The following is a 20,409-nucleotide window of genomic DNA, read 5'->3' on the forward strand; positions in this document are numbered from 1 at the left end:
TTGTCCAAATTTGAGTATAATTTGTCATGTCTTTAGTTAATAATTGATCGAATTCTCTCACTAGAAACTTAACCCATGAAATCACAGTTTTGACAATGAGGTTGTGAAACGTAACCCAGTTATAGGGTATAAGATAAATAATTGAAAATTAAAAAAAAAAAGGTTTTTGTTCATTAAGCAATCAATAGTTGAAAGAAATTTACAACAATCAGTCGACGCTTGCATTTGCTTCTATGATCAAAATCAGGGATTTTTAAAAGAGCACATACCACAATAAACACTACCCCAAGTCTGTCATCATTGGCTATAAGTGCAAGTGATCACTGAAATAACATTAAAAGTTCAAGTAGAAACAGACATGAATGTCAGACAATTCAAATCAAGTTAGGAGCTAAAATTAAACCAACGCAATGGTGCTTTCTCCACCCGGAGGTTTACGAACTCCCCCAAAGTAGTCCCTTGATTCTGCCTTCCCATCAGCAAATATGTCGTTTCCGCTCATCTCCCTTAGCTTGGCCGAGCTCAGCGATTTCTCCGATGCTCCTGGTGGAGCATCTCCTTTAAATATATCGTTACCAGTCAACTCTTGAAACTTCTGGTTGTGTAGCTTCTTAGCTGTCTTCATCACTGGCTCTTCACCAAACAGGATGTTACTCTGGCCTCCGGCAGGCTGTAGAGATGGACAAGAAGCCAACTTCATTTCGAGTACTATGGCTCAAAAGCAAGGATATGAAAGATCAAATCAAGAACTAAGAAAATTTACTTCCAATCCCGTATGGTTCTCTAGAGAAGAAAGGAAAAATAAAATACTCATGGCCCCATGGGATTATTAGATTGGAAAAAGCACTTCAATATTCACTAACGCGAAGGGACTCAACTTACCAACTCAACGTTTCAACTTGCAAGGTTAAAACAACTACTAAGATAGAGAAATAAGAGGCATGATCTCGATAATGCTAAATGCTAAATGCTAAATAGAGTCTTGTGTAGCCTTGACACCAGAGAGTAAACTCAAGAGTCAATTGAATGGAGATGTGCACAACTGGAAAACTATTTGAATTTTTTAACAAAGGCAAATAAAATTGAAAATAAAGACAATCATAGAAGCAAGAAGTGAATTGAAGATCAGGGTAAGTAGTGAACTCACGTTTGAAACTTTAACAGAAGTTCTCAGGGTTCTAGGTGCTGGTTCACCCATATCTTTACTTTCTTTCGATTCCAAGCTCCGCGCAGCTGCCAATGATCTTGGTGTTATTTCGGGTGGAGCTCCAAAGATGTCGTGTCCACTTAGCTCCTTGTTCTTAGCATCTGATATCTGCTTCTTACTCCTGGCATCAGGATCACTCTGCAATGTCCCACTTAACTCACGTTGCTTTGCCACCTCTGGAATTGAAGTAGGCTTTTTAGGAGATAACCCCTCTTCAGTAGCGAAGGATATTTGGCTAACTCCATTCAAGGCTTGCTACAAAAATTACAAAGAATCGAAAAGGGTTATTGTCAATTTAGTGCATTTTCTACATTGACTGATTGTATAGCTTACCTGATACATCCGAAGCCCTGTTTTGTTATCAAGTTCCGATTCATCCCCTTCACCATTAGATGCAAAAATTCCACTTCCAGACATCTCCTTCATTTTATACCCTGAACAGTTCTTCCTGAAAATAGTGGAGAAACAGGATTATAGCCTATCAATTAAACAAAACATCAAGAAAGCAACCCAGAACAGGAGTACTCATGTTATATCATAAATTCCACCAATCGTACAATGTTTAAGCACCGAATGTGAATGAATTTCATTCTTTTTTTCTCAAGATCCTAAAACATGAAACGGTGTGAAAATAATCTGAAGAACATAAATAAAAAGAAAGGGAAAAGGATCATAGCCGAGAGATCTGAGGACCTCTCGTCTTCCATTTCAAACAAACATTAGCACTCGAATAGGAAAACAGAAAATCAGCTAAGACATTGTAATAGTTTCATCACAAGAGTCAAATATAAAGTATTTTTTAATGGGTAAATTTTGGGATGAACGAAAATGGATCTTACTTTTTCATCAAGCTCTCGGCTTCTTCATCCGTGAGCTGACCCCCTTGGAGCACTTTACTGATTCTATCGGACGGCTGAAAATGTAGACCGAAAACCTCAAAACCAAGCAGCCCAAAAAACGAAAGCGCCAAAAAGAATGGGGACAGGAAAGAGGGTACAATACCTGGTGGGAGCGAGGGGCGGAAGCGGAGAGGGCGGGGGAAGATTCAGGGTGGGGAACCTCAGACCAGGTGAGCAGATCGGCGGTGGATGGGCGAGATTTTGAAGAGGATTTAGTTCTATCCATATTGTGGGAGTGGGAATGGGGGAATCTGATGAACAGAGGGGAAAGCGAGTGAGTGAGTTTTGTGGGTTTTGAAGATATTATGAAAATTGATATTTGAAAAGTGGGGAATTGGAATTCAAAATTAAGAAGCGATAAAAGAGAAGATCTTTGGATTTTGAAATGCAACAAACTTTGGGGAATTAGTTAGCTTTTAAGCTTTAGCTTTTAATAATATATGGCGTTGCTTGCTTCCTTCTCTACTGCCTTTCTCACGCTTCACTCACGTGCTCCTTTTCCCTATGCTATTGCTGTTTGCTGGACCCACTCCCTCACTTCACTTCATTCAATATTACCAAATTATTATATACTTCTTTTTTTGCTTTTCCTTTTAAATTTATTTTTTTAAGAAAGAAAAAGACTCCTATAGCATTAATTAAAATCATATTCGTTTAATAAATTATTACTTCTCTTCGCAAATTTACTCTTACCATTATTATTATCTCTTTTTTTTTAGATTTTTCTTTTGTAGTGATTTTGGACTCCAGGTTAAAAGCACCCACTTCGAGAAAATAATAAGTTATTTGGGCTAGAAAATAGCATTCTTGGCCCAAACATGCATAAGAGAGAGTTGGTCTAGTGTCAAAGCCTAACCTTACGTGTTCAGTGTTGATTAAGGTCAACCATGACAAAAAAAGCTAATAAGGCATGTATCGAGTACGCTCCCACTTAAAACATTGCTTTATGATCGGACCTGGTTGGTTGAGGTCTACCTTAGCCAAACACAAAATTGGGAACACCCGACCTTGACCTCGTAGTTATATGATTATGATCTTGAAGCTATTATGAAACTCTATTAAAATATAAGAGAGGTTAGTCATCTCTATAAATACATCATTATAGCTTCTTCAAAAGAGGTAGCTTGAATCCTACCTTCAAAATCTCTAAATTCATTTAACTTGAATTCGAGCTACCTTCAAACTCTTTAACTTTCATTTTCTTTCACTATTTGACTAAAGCATTTATGTATGTGTCACAAACATCACACGTTCGTGAAGTTTAATTCCTACATTATTAACACATTCAAATGCAAAAAAGTTTCTTCTTCTATTTTACTTTTAAAATTCCAAACTTTTTTCTTCTTATGCTTACTTTTATAAAGTTCTTATATCTGAAATTTTAATTATTTATAAAATCGTGAAAGAAATATTGACCTAAATGATTTTGATCTTATTCGTAAGTTTGAAATGCGAAAAAAAACACTAAACGAAGATGAATTTGAATTTAGAGAAAATTATATATATTTCAACAACTTGAACATACTTAACCTTTTGAATCAATTTACCATCGTATGATCTTTAAATCACTAAAAAATTTATGTAATATATAAAGAAAGACAATTTTAATATTAATTATATCATTCAATGCTATCTTAATTAGTACTTATTAGTAAAACTTGGTTTAAAAGTTTTAGATTTGAATTATCACTCAACTCATTATTTTTTATAGCGTGGGTGTTTGCAGCTTTTAATTTCAACTTAGGTAGAGTCAGGTTGAAGATTTTCTTCAATCCAAATAATTATTATTAAAAAATGAACACAAGCCAACACCACAAACTGTTAATATTTCAGTTTGAATTTAAGTTATTTAGGTCATTTTACTCTTAAAAATAAGGAAAAGAAAATTAAAAATCAATTAGAGTCGACCATCTATCAACACCTTTATCACCTTTAGCCACAAGACTTAATTTAACTTTGAAGAATGAGCGTATACTATTTTTCATTTCACTGATTCTTCTTGGAAATTACAATAAAGAGTAAACCTTGCTATATAATTATTCCATGCATGAATTCTCCATTCTCATGCATCAAGGTTTTGCTATATACGACACATTTTATGTGGATCAACACTAAATTTGCATGCATGGCCATGGGCGTGTGGCATAGGCATACCAAAATTCTTTTAATAAATCCACATTTTATTGATAGATTACAATACTTTTGAAAGGTAGAATACATAGATAAATATATATATATATATATATATATATATGCAGAAAGTGAATAATTAAATAAAGAAAGCTTAAATTAGCCTAATTAGTTAATAAGAGTAATTAACAACTAATAACATTAATTCCTATATGCTAACAAAATTATTCCATGGATGCAGCTGTTGGCCGTTCAATTGCAAAGACATGATTCTCCATCTTGGAATTACTTGCACACCACATTCCTCATTCATCGATCTAAAAATATAAAGTAATGAATAAAAATAAATTTAATATTATATTATCTAACATTTAATTTTACTGACTTAATATATGAAGAAGATTCGATAAAAGAAATAATAGTATTAAATATTTTAGGCGAAACAAAAACAAACATATAATTAATTATATTGTTAAAGCGAACAAAAAATTACAATATCATACCATTGTTTAGACATAATGTAAAGTAGGATTAGGATGGAAGAAACATAAGGCCTTTGGGATAAATGAAGGGCTGGATTTTAGAAAAGGGCTTGCAGTCAATTTGCAACAGTGGGAGATAATGGTGGCCGGGGCGGTGGGTGGGTGGGTGGGTTACTCGTGTCCAATACTTAATATGTCATTGTATCACACTCCATTACAAATCATACAAAATTTCTTCTTTTTTTCCTCTCTCTTTAATACTTTAACATATGAGGAATTAATGAAGTCTGATATGGGAATTGTATTGGATGTTCCATTAGCTTACATTACTTTTATATCTTTTTTATTTGATTAGATGAATTATTATTATTAGAATAACGATGGTGAGACAGCATACATATAGTTCTATATATGTTTAGACTTTTAGTTATGTATAATTGAAAAAAAAAATTATTGGTTAATGTTTCAAAAGAATAGTCCGTTGTGACATGCTATTTTAATTAAAAAGATCATGTGGAGTAGTAGAACAAGTTCTTTGAACACAAGAATAATGACTTAACTTTAATTTACTTTATAATTAGCTATGTTGAATTAAGGTTCGGTTTGGATAATGCTCAACAGTCTTGGTAAGATTTCACCCTCATACATGTGGTGTTATATATATATATGTTCAATACACTTGGGCTTCCTTTACAATTTTGTATAATGCTTTTAAAAAAAATGGTTGACAATCTAAGTTTTCTTTGTAAAATTAGTTCAAGTATGAAACGTAATGTGAAATCAATGGGTAATTTATAAGTGATTTGAGTAGATTTAGTTAATTCTATTTCTCCCAAATCAATCATAAATGCAGCCTTAATTTGAAGTGGTGTCGAACTGGGTTTAAAAGTATTTTATTCTTAGGTTGGTTGGAATATTTAAAGAAGAGGTAGATACACTTTCTCTATATATGACCCCATATTTATACCAGATTAGTAGGTAGTGTTACTCTCTTTTAGATTTAATAGGCTAGATTTTGGGACATCGAGGGTTTTAACGTTGGGAATGACTCGCAACTACTTGTAGCCAAGTTTCTCCACTAGAAGATAATTCTAAATTGATGATCATGAAGTGAATTCTTCTAACTCTCCTTCATTCTATCATGTTCACATCCTATCAATTAAGTATTTTTGAAAGAAAAATTACAGCAAAAGAGTGTCAAATATACTCCAGATATAGCAACAGGAACTCATTAATAAATTGAGAATGATATTATAAATGTATACATATGAATATCTCTTGAGTAACAAATTAAAAAGGAAAAAAAAAAACAAAAACAAAAAAGCAAATTGTTGCTACAAGAATTCCATGGCAGCAGCAAGGGCAAAGAGCTCAAAATCCTCACAAAAATCACCCACTTTGGATGATTCACAACACCCACACTCATCCTTCCACTTCCTAATTCTCTTTATCTTCTTGTCCGTCTCCATTTCTTCTGGAACTCTCACTCTCATCCCCACCTTCAATTTCGGTTGCTTATAAACACATCCATTATTATTGCCACAAACCATTGACACCCATCTCTCAATTATTTCCATATTTTGGGATTCAAAAACATCACTCCAAGGAATCTCAGCCCTACCCAAAAGTTGAGACGACGACCCAAAAACAGCTCGGGTTTTAGCCCTCCGGAGCTCGAAGACGACCGTTGCTTGTTGGAGGGCTTGGAGAGATTCTTGTGAACCCAAACACTCCAAACAAAAAGATTGGTTCCATATGAAGTCGGAGATGGAAGAGACTTGTGTTGTGTTGAGACGAACTTTTTTGTTGGTGTCTGTAGAAAGATAGTATCTTACGAAGAGATTCTTTGGAGATTTGAACTCTATGTTTTTGGCTTCTATGATTCTGATTTCGCAGTTGAAGGAAGAGAGTTTTTGAGTGGCGCCCATTATTATTGATTGAGAAGAGTTAAAATTAATTTGTGTAGTGAAGGAGGATTGAGAACTTATGAACATATTTATAGGAGAAGGTTATAGTGCTTTTTTTTTTTTGGAGGAAACTACTTTCATGTTTCATGTATATTGTTTAATTATATTATATGAGTAAAAACCATGTGTGTCCACTGAATCTTTTGTAAATCTATAAGAGATATAGAAGAAAAGATTTGTTTTGATATCCTTGACTAGCTATATGAATGTATAGCTTCATCATATGACATATTCTATTCTTAGATAACGACACTTAGCCGACCTTTTTTTCTCTTCCAATCACTTAACTCAGTTTGTGTATTTCTTTTTAAATTAATGGGCCTTTTCTTTCTTTTTTTCTTTCTAGTGGGATATTCTGCCAATATTCTGGCTTTTGGCCTCTGGATTCATTTTGTATTAACCTTTTTAGCAATTTGATAAATGAAAACAAGTTTGTTTCCTTTCATTTTCTTCTTACAAGAAAAGTGACAATTTTGGCTAAATCTCATCAATGGAAACAAGTTTTTAAAACATGAATGGAAAATAGATATTAAAACAACAGATTTAAGAAGCTTAATCTTTAAAAATCAATAAAAAAAAATGAGATGGTCACTAAATAAAATCGACATTGTTAGAACTAACAAAGACAACCAACACACAAAAAGGAAGAATATTCCTTATCAATATGATCTAATTTCTCAAGGGATGGAAATTGAGAGAGCATCCATGAAAAACCCACTTAACAGCAAACCCTTAAACAAAACATATGAGATTTTGGCGAAGATTTGATTTTGAACTCGTGAATTGATATACATAAGAGATAAGAACTGAAGAAGACTCGATTGGTGGGCAACACGTCGGCCCTATACTTGGGAGAGAGAAGAATAAATAAATAAATTGAGGGTTTAATTTTGAAACTTATCAACAATATAATTAAATGGTAGAAGATCTCTTCTAATTATCCGATGATTATTATACATAACTTTACAGCTACAGCTTCTCATAAAGTACGACACTTTTTGTTTGTGAACTGCTCATTATTTATATATATTTACATATATATATATATATATATATATATATATGTTGAGTCAATTTAAGTGAAATTTCTGCCTTTAAGCTCCTTGTAAAAGTGTGGATATATGTATTAGAATATGTGATAGTGGTGACTTTTCTATACCAAAGGAGGCAACTTTAATTTCCAAGGTTCTGATGCTTTTTTTTGCAACTTCTTTATGCATGTACATATTCAAATTCTATTCTTTCAAATTAGAAAAAAACTTATTCCAAGTTTTGTGAGTACCCAAGTGGTGATTTATGTTTTATAGGTAAGTTCTTTTATGAAATTGAAACAAAAAGTAAGTTACACTGTGCATCAAAGATTATACGGTTCAAAATTCATCAAACTGATCTCTTTAGTGCATTTAAGTTTTCACTATATTTTATAAATAGTTTTAATATCTTATATGTTCTTTCATAATTTTTTTTTTATAGATTTTTTATAGTATAAACTAAGAAATATCGATTCACTCCTATGCCTCAAATTAAAAGTATAAAAATATAAAAATATCAATAAAAATTTAGAATCACTGTGGTAGTTCATATTTTCAATAGTTTCATTTTAACTTTAGAAGCTCGAAACCATACATCATTTGTCTTATATTAACTCTCTTTTTTTCCCTCATTTCAATCTCGTGCCTTCAATTTTCTATTATTTTGTTTTCGATTATTTTCTGCTAATAATCCTAATTCCCAAACACATTAAACGAAACACACAAAGTATTTCCTTCAGAAATTTAACAGCACAAGCGTTTGGTTTGTTTTGGAAAATATTAAACAAATTTCAAGAATTAAAATTCAAATTTTCATAATTTGGGTATAATTGAAACTTAGGTTCCATTTTTTCTAATTTAACCTTATAAATATGCATAAACAAATATAGTGAATTCAAACATAAAATAAAACAAAATGTAATACCTAAATACATACCAAAAATTCACTCATCTTTGCATCTCTTTTCACAGAAAAAAAAAAAAGAAAAAAAAGTAAAATATCCTATGAAATGATAAATTATTATTGCATTATATAACGGGATGTACAAAGATAAGTTATGAACATCAACTACGTTAAGTATCATTTTAAAAGGAAACCAATTTGAATGTGGTGCCATGTAAAAAAGAAAGAGAACTGTTGAATGAGACCGATGTACGTATACTACTATTTCTAAATAAGTTTGAACGTGGGTTTAAAATTTTGCATGAGATTTGGAAATTGTGTCATTAAATAAGTTTTGTTATAAGCTGTAAATTAGTAACAGCTATTAAATTATAGGGGCGTTAGTGGTCCTATGTGTTGTCACACATTCATAATATATACATTTGAATTGATGCCGATGGTTGAGGAAGGTATTACCATTTCTAGGCCTTTATATGCCCCTAAACTAAAACTCTACCCATCACTACCAAGCTTGGCTCAACCTGTAATTTACTCCAAAGAGTTAAAAAGTTCAATGGTTGGACCATAAATTTAGCTATTGAGGTTTAAGTCGGCCCAATCCAGGTCCAACTTGGGCCTCCATATTTTAGGACAACCCAATATTAAATTTGAATCCACTAAATTTAATTAAATAAAAATACTTGAAGAAAAAAATAATGAAATTAGTATATGAAAAATATGGGACGTCAAATCTTAAATGATATGGCAGTTTTATACCTTTTCTTGTAGTATATATTTTAGGTTATGTGGTACTCTGTCCTCACTCTCCTCCTTCTCCACCTAAATTATCCATTATTAGTAATTGAAAAGATTCTGGCATGACGGCAAAGACATATATCGACTATGGATAGGATGTGGATGAAGGTTGTTGCTATAATCTGAAAATCAAAACGAAAGGAACTTTTTATTGTTTGACGACAGATTTAGAAATTAACAAATTGTGTTCTGTTTGAATCTATTTACAAATATTTGTTTGAAATAAATGAATTTGTGAATAATTTTTTTACGTTATAACGTAGAAACTTTGGTTTTACCAAAAAAGAAAATAATGAAAGAAAACATTAAATTTGTAAGCGCAATTTAGAGATAATGATTACTTTTCTTAAAACTTAGTTAATAAGTTGTTATTAAAGTTTGTGATATGAATCAATAATATCACCGGTTCAGGGCGTAGGTACCGCTATCTAATTTAATTAATTTTTTAGAACAAGTGGTAGGTGGACTTAGAGTACGTAGTAGTTAAATTATTGGTTCTTTCAAGTAGACAATAGACTCAATCACAGCAGAAGAGAACGGCCACCGATTGTGTCGGCACTAACCTCTCAAGCACTAACCTTAATTAGTTAAACTTAAACACTCAATAATTAAGACCCTTCCTTCTCCAAATTTCACACCACCTCTCTCCATTCTTCCACATGAACATCGTTGAATAAAAACACCCACCCACACCTATATAAATTACAAAATGGCTCAATTCATTTTAATTATTTTATGAATTTGTGATTTGAAAATTATACCAACATCTTATTAATTAAACGCAATTGGAAGGAGTGCATGTGGCCACATTATATTGAATGTTTTTTTGGAAATTCCCTCCGTCGTGTCCTTATGTGACGTATTCGAGGTAGCTACCCAAATTAAATTTAAAATAAGAGTTAAGCAAACATGATTGATTTTTATTATTATTATTTTGTTATGATTAATCGATTATATATTGATACAAAGTAACCCTCCATTTTTCATTTTGCATGAAGACTTTCTTGAAATATCTATTCGTTTTTTCTTCCTTTTTCTACTTTGTGAGAGGCTCAATCAAACTCTCCTTTAATTGCTTAGCTTTTATTTCCCGTTTCGTCGGTGTTCTTTTCTTAGCTTCTTCCCATGTTTCCTTGTTTGTTCTCTATGATTTCCAAGAAACAATCAACAATTCACATCATTCCATTAATTGAGAGAGAGAAAAACTCCAAAAGTAAAAAACCCATTATCAAGCCTTACATCCTTTACAATTCCCTTCTTCTTCTTTCTTTCATTCTTTGGTTTCTCATTCTCTTCCTTTGTTTCCCAAAGTCAACGCTGACAAACTCCGACAACCAAACTAACAATTTGGTCACCACTTGCGACGGACCTCCTTATGTCTACGTGTACGATTTGCCACCCGAGTTTAACCTCGGCCTTCTCGAAGACTGCCGCCACCTCAGCGTCTACACCGACATGTGTCCCCACGTGGCGAATCGGGGCCTCGGCCGCCAAGTCTCCACCATCTCCACGGCGGCCAATACTTGGTTCGCCACGCATCAGTTCATAGCCGAGATGATCTTCCACGCGCGTATGGAGAATCACCCATGTCGCACACGCGATCCCAACATTGCTGATTTATTCTACATTCCCTTCTACGGTGGGCTCCACGCGTCCAGCAAGTTTCGTGAACCGAACATCACGGAGCGAGACGCGCTCGCCGTTCGATTAGTTGACTATATTCAATCACAACCCACGTGGTGGAAGAATAAGGGACGTGATCATTTCCTTGCACTAGGAAGAACCGCTTGGGACTTCATGAGGAATAATGCAAATGGGCCGGACTTCGGCGCGAATTGTTTGCTGACTCTAAACGCGGTTCAAAACATGTCGGTGCTAACTGTGGAGCGAAACCCATGGGCCGGGTTGAACCAATTCGGTATACCTTACGCCTCTTATTTCCACCCGTACACGTCGGATGAGATGAAGACGTGGCAAAACAAAATGAGACATTCGGACAGGCCCCACTTGTTTACATTCATCGGGGCCCCACGTAAGGGGTTGGAGAAAGCTGCGATACGAAACGACATTATTCAACAATGCGACATGTCGTCCAAATGCAAACTGGTGAACTGCCGTGGGGAGCAGGGGAAGGAATGTTACGATCCAGGGCAGGTTTTGAGAATAATGAGCGAATCCGAGTTTTGTCTGCAGGCGCCGGGGGACTCGTTCACACGGCGCTCGACGTTTGATTCGATACTGGCGGGGTGTATTCCGGTGTTCTTCTCGCCGCACACGGCGTATACGCAGTACTTTTGGTACTTGCCGGAGAAGGCAAGGGATTATTCTGTGTACATTGATGAAAAAGGGGAAGAAAGGAAGAGGATTGAGGAAGTGCTTTTGAAGATACCGAGAGAGAAAGTGAAGAAAATGAGGGAGAGGGTTGTGAAATTGATTCCGAAATTGACGTATAAGCACCCCAATTCTACTGATTTTCATTTCAAGGATGCCGTTGATGTTGCCCTTGCCGCACTATACAAGCGCGTTTCGTCTTCCGTCGGCGTGGGCGGTGGCGACGATTTGTCCTTATAGAATGGTTTTGTTGTTATTTTACTTTGTAGAAATTGTTATCTTTTCTCTCTTTTTTCGGTGTATTTACAAACCGGAGATTGCTAACAATAATAATTCCTTATAAAATCTGATACTTTTATGTGTGGGTTTATTCAAATTTGAATCTCCACTGGGTTCATTTTGACATCTTAATTTTATAATAATTTTAAATAGTCAATAGACTCTTCTACAAATTTGAATATGTTGTTGTAATCAAAATTTTAAATGTCAAATGCCAATATCCGATGAGAAACTTTATGAATAAAAATATCAAGTTGCAACTTTTAGAGTTTATTAAGTAAAAAAACCAAATCTTTAGTTATTCATAATTCAAGTGAGGACTTGACAGTTTACCGAATCAGAAAGCTATCAAGAATCTGAAACCAGCACTCGTGTAAGAAAATCATTGACAAGATTGGAATATGGCGTTTAAAAATAAAGAACACTGGGAATTCTCTATGTACACACTACACAAGCCTGTAATAATCAATCACTCTGAGGGAAAAAGAAAAGAAAAAAAAAAAAAAGAATTCATTTTCTACAGTTGGGGTTTGGATTGAAGAATAAATTTGGGTGAAAGAAAACCATGAGAGAGAGAGAGAGAGAGAGAGTAGTAAGAACAAAAAGAAAATCAAGTTTTACAATTTGAACAATGATCAGAAAGATGACTTCTTCAGAGCTGCTTTAAATAATGATTCATTGCAACTCACAGCTGCTTTGTGATTCCTCTAATTTATGCTTTCATTCTCAGCAAGCTTCACATTTGTATCCATATGCTACATCTCTGTATCAAAACAATCCATTCAAAATTTCTATGCAAAACAACAACCCCGTTAAAAAACAGTGGCAGTTCTGAGAAACCATCTACTAGTACTTGAATTCAACAGATTGCAACTCAATTATCCAGAATAGATGAGTTCACAGGTACCTTTGATCGAAGATTTATCGTATTTATCTTCATCCTTCCAATCGCAATCTTCATCGTCTTCTTCTTCTTCTCCCATTTCGTCCCTTCCATCGTTACCAATATCACTTTCACTGGCTGTTTCCCATTCAGAATCATCAGTCTCTCTACCGTAGATATCACCAGCACCATCTTCACATTGGACATTTCCATGTTTAATGGCTGCCTCCCTGAATAACCAAGCAGCACGCATCTGCTTCTTAACGAGTCGCTCAGCATAGTCAGGAACCTTGTTTTGCCTTAGTGAAAGATCGGGGTCATTGGACTGAGAGCACTCGTTTATGAACAATATGGCATCCAACAGACTTTCTTTGGCCAAGCCAAGCATATCATAGGCCTGAGCTCTTCTCCAAAGACTTTTAGCATGACGGTTTACGGGATTGTGAAGACAGAGAGCACGTGTGGCATCACCAATGGCAGCTAAGGGCTGCTGTAACAGAAGATAACATTGGGCACGGTTACTGTACAGAACGACTCGTTCCTTTTTCGATCTCATGGGGCATAATGCTAGTGCTTCTGAGTACTTGGAGGCAGCTGCGGATATATTTCCTGATGAAAACATGGAATTTCCTTCAAGCTTGATAACAAGAGCTGCAGCCTGCTTGATTCGCAGATCCTCTTTTGGCATGCTCTTTTCCCACTTGAGTCTTTGCCTTGATTTTAATAGTTCTTCGATCTGTTCCTTTGTACGATTGCTGATAGAATTGCGTCCAGCACCTTGGGATTGGATACATTCCTGAAGAACATTAGTTATGGATTCCCCCAGTTTCCGGTGATCACCAAGAGATGATATCTCTGCTAGATCCAGAAGTGTTGGTGCAGCTTTGTCGATTACCTGTGAATACAATGGCACAGTTAAAGAGTGAACTACACTGCAAGCTAAAATTGCAAAGGTATTGGCCTTAATATTTTTAATGCAAATATATTTGAAGATATTAAAAAAAAATTGGAGAACATTCAAGATTTCGAAGAAGCATCACTGGATCAGATAAACATTATGGTAACTACTAACTAGCATCACTGACAGTGACAACAGTAAAGGAAATAGAAATTTATCACAGTTAAGTAGCCAAATACTTTTTGGAGCCAATTAGCAATTTAACCCTTTTAGTGTCTGCTGAAGCAATTCAACTTGTGTCACATCACATGAAAAATTGAAAAACAAGTGAGTTCTTTAATGTGAAAAGCAAAGAGAAACGGACATGAACCTTATGGCTTGTATTTGGATCCTGAAGCAACCACATCAGACAGTCAATTGCCATAGACTGCCAATCATCCGAAGACCGGGCAATATTACACAATGCTTCAATAATGCTGGGACAGTTAGCAACAGGTCCCCTACCAAGTTTATGGTGGCAGATTGTTCTTAGTAAACCAATACCAGCTGGTGAGTTTTCATTTACGAGACCACCCCACATTCCAGGTAGCTTTACTAGGAATTCGGGCTTGCATATAGTTGGAAGAAACTCAGGTTTGAATGCAAAGCAGTTGATCAGTTGTAAGGACCAACACTGTAACTGACTGGCCCATTCCTCTGCCTTTCTGGATTCCATTTCGACCCCACCCATCCCACGAGTAAGCAGATCACAATGATAACTAAGCCTTCTGTCCACATACTGGTAAAAGTGAGTATAAACAATTTCAAGAGAACTCATTGCCAGTTGAATTGAGAGCTCGAGTATTTCGGCATGACTAGCCACAGCAGGAAAAGTACTTGCATAAGTAGCTAGATGACCAAGGGCACGAACAGCTACTCTCTGCTCAACCCAAGTTAATCTTCCGCTAAGAAGTTCAACTAGTGGTGGAATCACCGCAGCATGCACAGCAGTTTCAGCAAACTCCTCCATGTTCATCGTGTAGGATCCAATGATATGTGCAGCATAATATGGAATATAAATGTTTTGGTCGTGAGAAAGCCAGCGCCGATTTTTCAGTCCCTTCCATATAAGTGCAGACATACATTCAAATATCCCCAATTCAATAAATTCAGGATCATTAGGATGTGCCATTGCTGTGTTCCAAAGGCCACTAATGGGAAGAACTTGACCATCATCATCTTGAGAAGGAAGTTCTCTAAAGAATTTCAAGATACTCGCTCTGCGCTTACTAGGATTTCCTTCTTTCATGACACAAAAGAAACATCCCGGATAAGGACAGTCTGTAGAAACTTTCTCCATACTCAGCAACTACTTAAGTATCAGAAGGGAAACAACTAAAGTCTCATTACTGAGTCGGTTCACGAAAAATCAACGGAACTGCAAATAAAAAAAGAAGGTAACAGAATATCAGACAGAAAACAATCCAGCTAAACCAAACAAACATTACCAGCAAGATAATTTCAAATATTTTCAACCCTTTCAAGAAATCACATCTTTCTTTCTGTTTCATTCATTAGGCAGAACCCATCTCATCAAGCATATACATGAAATTTAAACAGTCATATGCGGGACAGATTTTTACAAAACACTAAATTACAGTCTAGAGCATACCGTACAAGCAGTCTTAGGTTAATCTTGTAAAACCAAATCGAGTTAAACATAAAATACACAGTGGGTACTAAAAAATCCATTCACATGGGGATCAAAATAAGACAACATCAACAGAGAGTGAAAATGAAATTATGTAAATCAAGCAGATTTCCAGATCAATGAAGAATTAGGTCACGTTACTTTCGAACAATAAAATTGTACTGAGAAAAGGAGTGAAATTGACCCAAAAATTTAGATAAATTAAGTTGAAAAAGCAACTGACTTGATTCTAGCATATCCCTATAGTTGCGCATGTTAGGCGTACACAGATCTGAAGGCGACAGCTTTAAGCAAATAGAAACGTTAAAATTAAAACCCATGACGAAAAGTCCAACCACAGACCAAAAACAGAAAAAGGAAGACCCAACAGAAAATTGGGAAATTTGAAAGAGAAGAAAATTTCTCAAGAACTAAAACAAAGAAGCAACTACGATTCAAACATTTTGTATCTTTTCCAGAGATTGAGGAAGCATAATTAGAAAACAATGAGATAGCAAGTTCGAAGGAGATACCTCGGAGCAATAAAAAAAAAAAAGAAAGAAAAGAAAAGAGAAAAGAGAAAAAAAAAAAGCTGCTTGTAGTTGTGATAAGCTGAGTAACGAGGTAGTAATCGTCAGCAACAACGAGGAAAGGCAAAGGGGGAAAAAGAAAAATTCAAAATTTAGGTGTGTTTGGTTTGGTTTGATTTGATTCAATTCAGAGGTCTCTGCTACAAGAAAAAGAAATGAGGAGCGAAGGGAGAGGGAAGACGGTGGTGGGCGATACGACGACGTTTTGGCGTTTTGATTCCGACAATCAAGAAGATCTCACAATGTAATATAGCTATAAGCGCTGTCAAATGCTAAAATTTTTAATTTCCATAAACAACAAAAAAGAAAAAGGCCCACGCGCACTCGATTGGGATCTGTTGTACAGTTGTGATGTCACACGTGAGATTGTGTATCCCATTCCTTCGCTAAAAATGGGTGCTGGGGACCCACGCGAGGAACAGCGCGTGAGAGTATTAATGCAAAAGCGTTGCGTTTAGAGGGAATAAGATGGGCCGAGTGGGCCAGCCTTATTTTTTTCCATTATTGTTTCGGTTTTTCCTTTTAGTTCCTAAGGCTGGCCCATCTCCCCCCCCACCCCTTACACGCCTGTCAATTTTACCGTTTCCAATTGAGGAATATAAATTTACAAAAACGTCCCTCCCAAACCCCAAACCCCAAACCCCCAAGTACTTCTACTTTATGTAAGTTGCTGTTGTCACGGTCACGGCAATGCTCAGTACTGCCATTATTTTTTATTATTATTACTCAGTATTTTACTAATGGGAGTGGTAAGTTAATGTGAATTCAATTATTTCTTCCCAACTTAAATGAGTGATGACATGTGTTTTGATGAAAATATAATTATGGGGATATGTGGGAAAAAGAAAGTCCAAATAGAAAGTTTTATGATTTGTAAGGGATAGTTCCAAGGTGAAAGGACCAAAAACGATGCACTTTTAGAATTCAATTCTTTGCCAAATCAAGTGGGATTTAGTTGCTAGACAACGCAACGGCTTGCACGTTTTCAAAATGGAAATCATGACATGGTGTTGTATGATATATAGATAATGAATAGTACAGGAATTATTGTGGAACTTTAGTTTCTCTTCTTACAAGTTATAACAAATTTAAACAATTTATTTATAAAAGAGAGAGAGAGAGAGAGAGAGAGAGAGAGATTTGTTTGTTAGAGTAATGACTGAGGAATAGGGATGAGATGAAATAGGTAAAGAAAATAAAAATAGTGAGTAAGAGTCGTGTGTATATGGGGAGAGGGGGAGGGTAATTTGAGGAGAAATGAGATGGGGGGAGCGGTGAGGGAGACAGAGGAAGGTGGAAGGTGGGGGCCAGTGAGTGACAGGCGACGCACTATATAAAAGGAAGAAGACAAAGTCGAAGGTTGTGACAAGGACATGTGTTGGAATTGGATTTGGTGTTTTTGTTATTTGAATGATTTCGTTTGAAAATGGAAAAGGTGGTTTTGGGGTTTGGGGTTTGGGGTTTAGGGTTTGAATATATAAATGACCGGGGAAGGAAAAAATGAAAAGAGGGGAGAAAAGTTGGTTCAGGCGAGTGAAGGGAATCTTGAAGAGATGTGTCTCTTTCAATTGAATTGAGGAAGCAAATGGTGAAGTAAATAGATGGGCAGAGTTTGGGGATTCGGGGACCAGTGGCTTGTCGTTCAAATATACTATTGTGTTTGACCACGACCACCACCAACAGCCGAAGACAACCAACGTTGAGCAAATCCCTCATTTGGGCCCCCAACATTCTTTCTCCCCTTTTATATGGACCTCTACCACTCATTTGGGCCTTCACACTTTTACCTATTTCTCATTTGGAAAATGTCTGTGCTGTCTAAACTTTTCTAGCTTTGGTTTCAATTTTTCATCTTTAAACCTCCATTGCAGATAATACTGATAAATTTTGCACTCTTCGCCTTAAACTATTGACTTTCTTGTATAATTTTTTACATTTAAAATAAATCTTCGATGATATATATATACATGTATACGAGGTTTCTTTGTGGGTGATCTATTCCTATGAATAATCTCATGTGTTAGTTAAGCTTAATTTTAGGTAAAACTTGTTCTTTTTTTATTTAAACTAAACAGTATGGAACTTGACAAGACCAAAATATATGAGTTTTCTGTGTGATTGAGTTTTCTTTCTTTGAATGAAACTTCAAGTTTGTGCTAAAGGTTGTTGGAATTTGACAGGTTTAAGAGAATTGAATTTTTCTTTTCCTGTTTACGTACACACACACACACACACACACACACACACATATATATTGTCTCCATTGTTTAAAATATTTTAATTTAATTAAGTATGAACTAACCCTTTTCAATTTGTTTTCTTCAACACACGAGAATGTAAGAATTTAAGCAAGATAAGTATATTTCTAACTATATAGTACTGTCAATTTCGAGATAATAGTTTTGATTCTTTTTATACATGGTTAAAAAATGTAAAAAAGTCTATTTAGTTAACATAGTTTCTTCCTAGACCTATATAAATCTCATGGATCCAAAAATGATGTATTACATTAGAAGAATTTAATGGCTCTTTCAGTACTGATTGTTTCACTCGTATATGTAAGTATATATAATCTCTAAGCTGATCATGTATGTGTATGGGTGTGTGTGTGTATGTATATATAATAGATGACATTCTTTCATTTGTCAACTCTATAATCTTGTAAATTAAATTAAAAGCATTTCCATTAGTTCGACCATGTTTGATATTAATTTAATTTCAAGTTGAAACTTCATTTACAATAAGATAACTAGGCCCTAACTTCTTGTGTGTTAGCTGTCAAATATGATCTGATTAGAAAGATGACGAAAAGAAGGAAATTATAATAAAAACATATATATCAACATGACACTAAAATAATAGTATAGAATAAATAATTGAGAATATCAATAGATGTTAAGAGATGTTTTTTTTTCCTTAGCAATAATACCCTCTTAACTTATTCCAAATTTCCGAATAAGGACATGAGAAACGTGCATATGAGTAAACTGGTAACAATTATACTAAATAAAAAAGTACGGTCAAAAGATAACTGAGAATTTGGGATGAACAATGAACATCCAACCCTCCATTAAACATTATAATTTGTCACTACTAAGTAGATGCGTTTCTATTGTTGACTTTTTGACTTCAAATTGCAATCATCCTTCGACCTTCACTTTGTTTAATTATAATTCAGATATAATTCCAATCTTGTTCTCTTTCCTTTTCACAGAACACATTAGACACTGCTTGGTTTCCTATTATTGTTTTTGTTTCCTTAGATGGTTTAATTCACCAATTGATTGAACGTGAATGGACAATGTTTGTTTGTTTGTTAAATAATTGAAACATTCGCTAGAAGTAGAAGTAACTATTGGTTTAGTTGATAAAGGGATAAAAAATGTTGTTGTAGTAATTAGGATGACAATATATATGTATGTATATATATATATAATACTCTCTATTTAGTTTCATCCAATTAAACTCTACTCAATTATATCTGCCAAGTCCAGACTAGCTACACTAGGACTACTAGCTTCTTTCTTAAATTTAATGAGGCAACCCCTATTAAATTATTATATCTTAACAAAATTTAAGCAACGAGGAAATTCAACAACTTTTAGTTTTCTTGGTATTTTGTAACTATCTGAGTTATTGTCCCTTCATTATGGCCTATAATTTGGACATTGACGTTGCAAAATTTGCTCTCATTAACACCGTCCCAAAATGCCTAACGCTCTTCCTCCCTTCATCGTATATATATATATAAAAAAAAAAAAAAAAAAAAAAAAAAAAAAAAAAAACATTGAAAAATATTGAAGTGCTTATGAGCTGCTACACGGCCTTTCTTTGTTTTTCTTAAAAAGTATGATTTTTTTCTATAAATATATATATATATATTTTTTTTTTTGGGTCATAGAAATTAGAAACAGGTTGGGACTATGACAACATCGACATAACAAGATCAAAGCGCAAGGTTTCTGAAAGCGAAGCTCTAGAAGTTAAATAATAGTACCGACATTGGAACTTGGAAGAAAGAGGGTAACGTATATAATTGTATTTTAGGTAAGTAGGTATTATAAATGCTGAGAGGCAAAATTGAAGAAAGAAACAACCAAGCTGCTGCTTTTGCATTTAACTCGTTTACCCGCATTTCGATACTCATATAAAAGTCGGTGATGCATAAAAATAAATAAATAAATAAAAACAAAATAACCATCGTTGCATCCTATAGCCACCGACACAAAAAGCTTTCCCATCTTCTTCTAAAAACTGACAAATTCACTCTCCACAAAATTTCTATCTCCACGTAAATGCACCCTTTAATTAATGAACCATTTCACGGATTCAGACTTCCGAATC

General features: G+C 34.7%; 4 protein-coding genes across 9 annotated transcripts; 1 reads left to right on the forward strand and 3 right to left on the reverse strand.

Moving 5' to 3' along the window:
* Positions 1-148: 148 nt before the first annotated feature.
* LOC103484972 (uncharacterized) lies at positions 149-2,506 on the reverse strand. The gene is made up of 5 exons (XM_008442374.3): positions 2,210-2,506; positions 2,047-2,120; positions 1,541-1,655; positions 1,148-1,462; positions 149-670 (listed from the first exon to the last, which is right to left on the reverse strand). Exons 1-5 carry the CDS (start codon positions 2,330-2,332, stop codon positions 398-400), a joined length of 900 nt encoding a protein of 299 aa, XP_008440596.1. The 5' UTR covers positions 2,333-2,506; the 3' UTR covers positions 149-397.
* Positions 2,507-5,933: 3,427 nt separating this feature from the next.
* LOC103485345 (uncharacterized) lies at positions 5,934-6,724 on the reverse strand. The gene has a single exon (XM_017043732.2). It carries the CDS (start codon positions 6,710-6,712, stop codon positions 6,053-6,055), a length of 660 nt encoding a protein of 219 aa, XP_016899221.2. The 5' UTR covers positions 6,713-6,724; the 3' UTR covers positions 5,934-6,052.
* A 3,692-nt stretch (positions 6,725-10,416) lies between these two features.
* On the forward strand, positions 10,417-12,182 carry LOC103484973 (probable xyloglucan galactosyltransferase GT17). The gene has a single exon (XM_008442375.3). The coding sequence runs from the start codon at positions 10,541-10,543 to the stop codon at positions 11,984-11,986; it is 1,446 nt and encodes a 481-aa protein (XP_008440597.2). The 5' UTR covers positions 10,417-10,540; the 3' UTR covers positions 11,987-12,182.
* Positions 12,183-12,399: 217 nt separating this feature from the next.
* On the reverse strand, positions 12,400-16,295 carry LOC103484974 (uncharacterized). Of its 6 annotated transcripts, none has more exons than XM_051088867.1 (4): positions 16,009-16,295; positions 14,177-15,223; positions 12,933-13,803; positions 12,400-12,788 (listed from the first exon to the last, which is right to left on the reverse strand). In XM_051088867.1, the coding sequence occupies exons 2-4, from the start codon at positions 15,143-15,145 to the stop codon at positions 12,781-12,783; spliced, it is 1,848 nt and encodes a 615-aa protein (XP_050944824.1). In that variant the 5' UTR covers positions 15,146-15,223; positions 16,009-16,295; the 3' UTR covers positions 12,400-12,780. The 6 variants fall into 6 exon arrangements, with proteins under 6 accessions (XP_050944824.1, XP_050944823.1, XP_050944822.1 ...); XM_051088866.1 differs by having other exon boundaries at positions 15,720-16,030; XM_051088865.1 differs by lacking the exon at positions 16,009-16,295 and adding an exon at positions 15,458-15,986.
* Between the last annotated feature and the right edge of the window lie 4,114 nt (positions 16,296-20,409).

Source organism: Cucumis melo, chromosome 8 (assembly GCF_025177605.1).
Source record: "Cucumis melo cultivar AY chromosome 8, USDA_Cmelo_AY_1.0, whole genome shotgun sequence".
Classification (NCBI taxonomy): Eukaryota; Viridiplantae; Streptophyta; class Magnoliopsida; order Cucurbitales; family Cucurbitaceae; genus Cucumis; species Cucumis melo.

Excerpts from the sequence above, each read along its gene's own strand:
- LOC103484972 (XM_008442374.3), bottom strand. The coding sequence starts at position 2,332 with ATGGATAGAACTAAATCCTCTTCAAAATCTCGCCCATCCACCGCCGAT. Across the intron at positions 1,656-2,046 it reads GCCGAGAGCTTGATGAAAAA|GAAGAACTGTTCAGGGTATA; the intron begins GTAAGATCCATT and ends CACTATTTTCAG. Across the intron at positions 1,463-1,540 it reads CAGGGCTTCGGATGTATCAG|CAAGCCTTGAATGGAGTTAG; the intron begins GTAAGCTATACA and ends TAATTTTTGTAG.
- LOC103485345 (XM_017043732.2), bottom strand. The coding sequence starts at position 6,712 with ATGTTCATAAGTTCTCAATCCTCCTTCACTACACAAATTAATTTTAAC.
- LOC103484973 (XM_008442375.3), top strand. The coding sequence starts at position 10,541 with ATGTTTCCTTGTTTGTTCTCTATGATTTCCAAGAAACAATCAACAATT.
- LOC103484974 (XM_008442378.3), bottom strand. The coding sequence starts at position 15,145 with ATGGAGAAAGTTTCTACAGACTGTCCTTATCCGGGATGTTTCTTTTGT. Across the intron at positions 13,804-14,176 it reads ATCCAAATACAAGCCATAAG|GTAATCGACAAAGCTGCACC; the intron begins GTTCATGTCCGT and ends TTGTATTCACAG.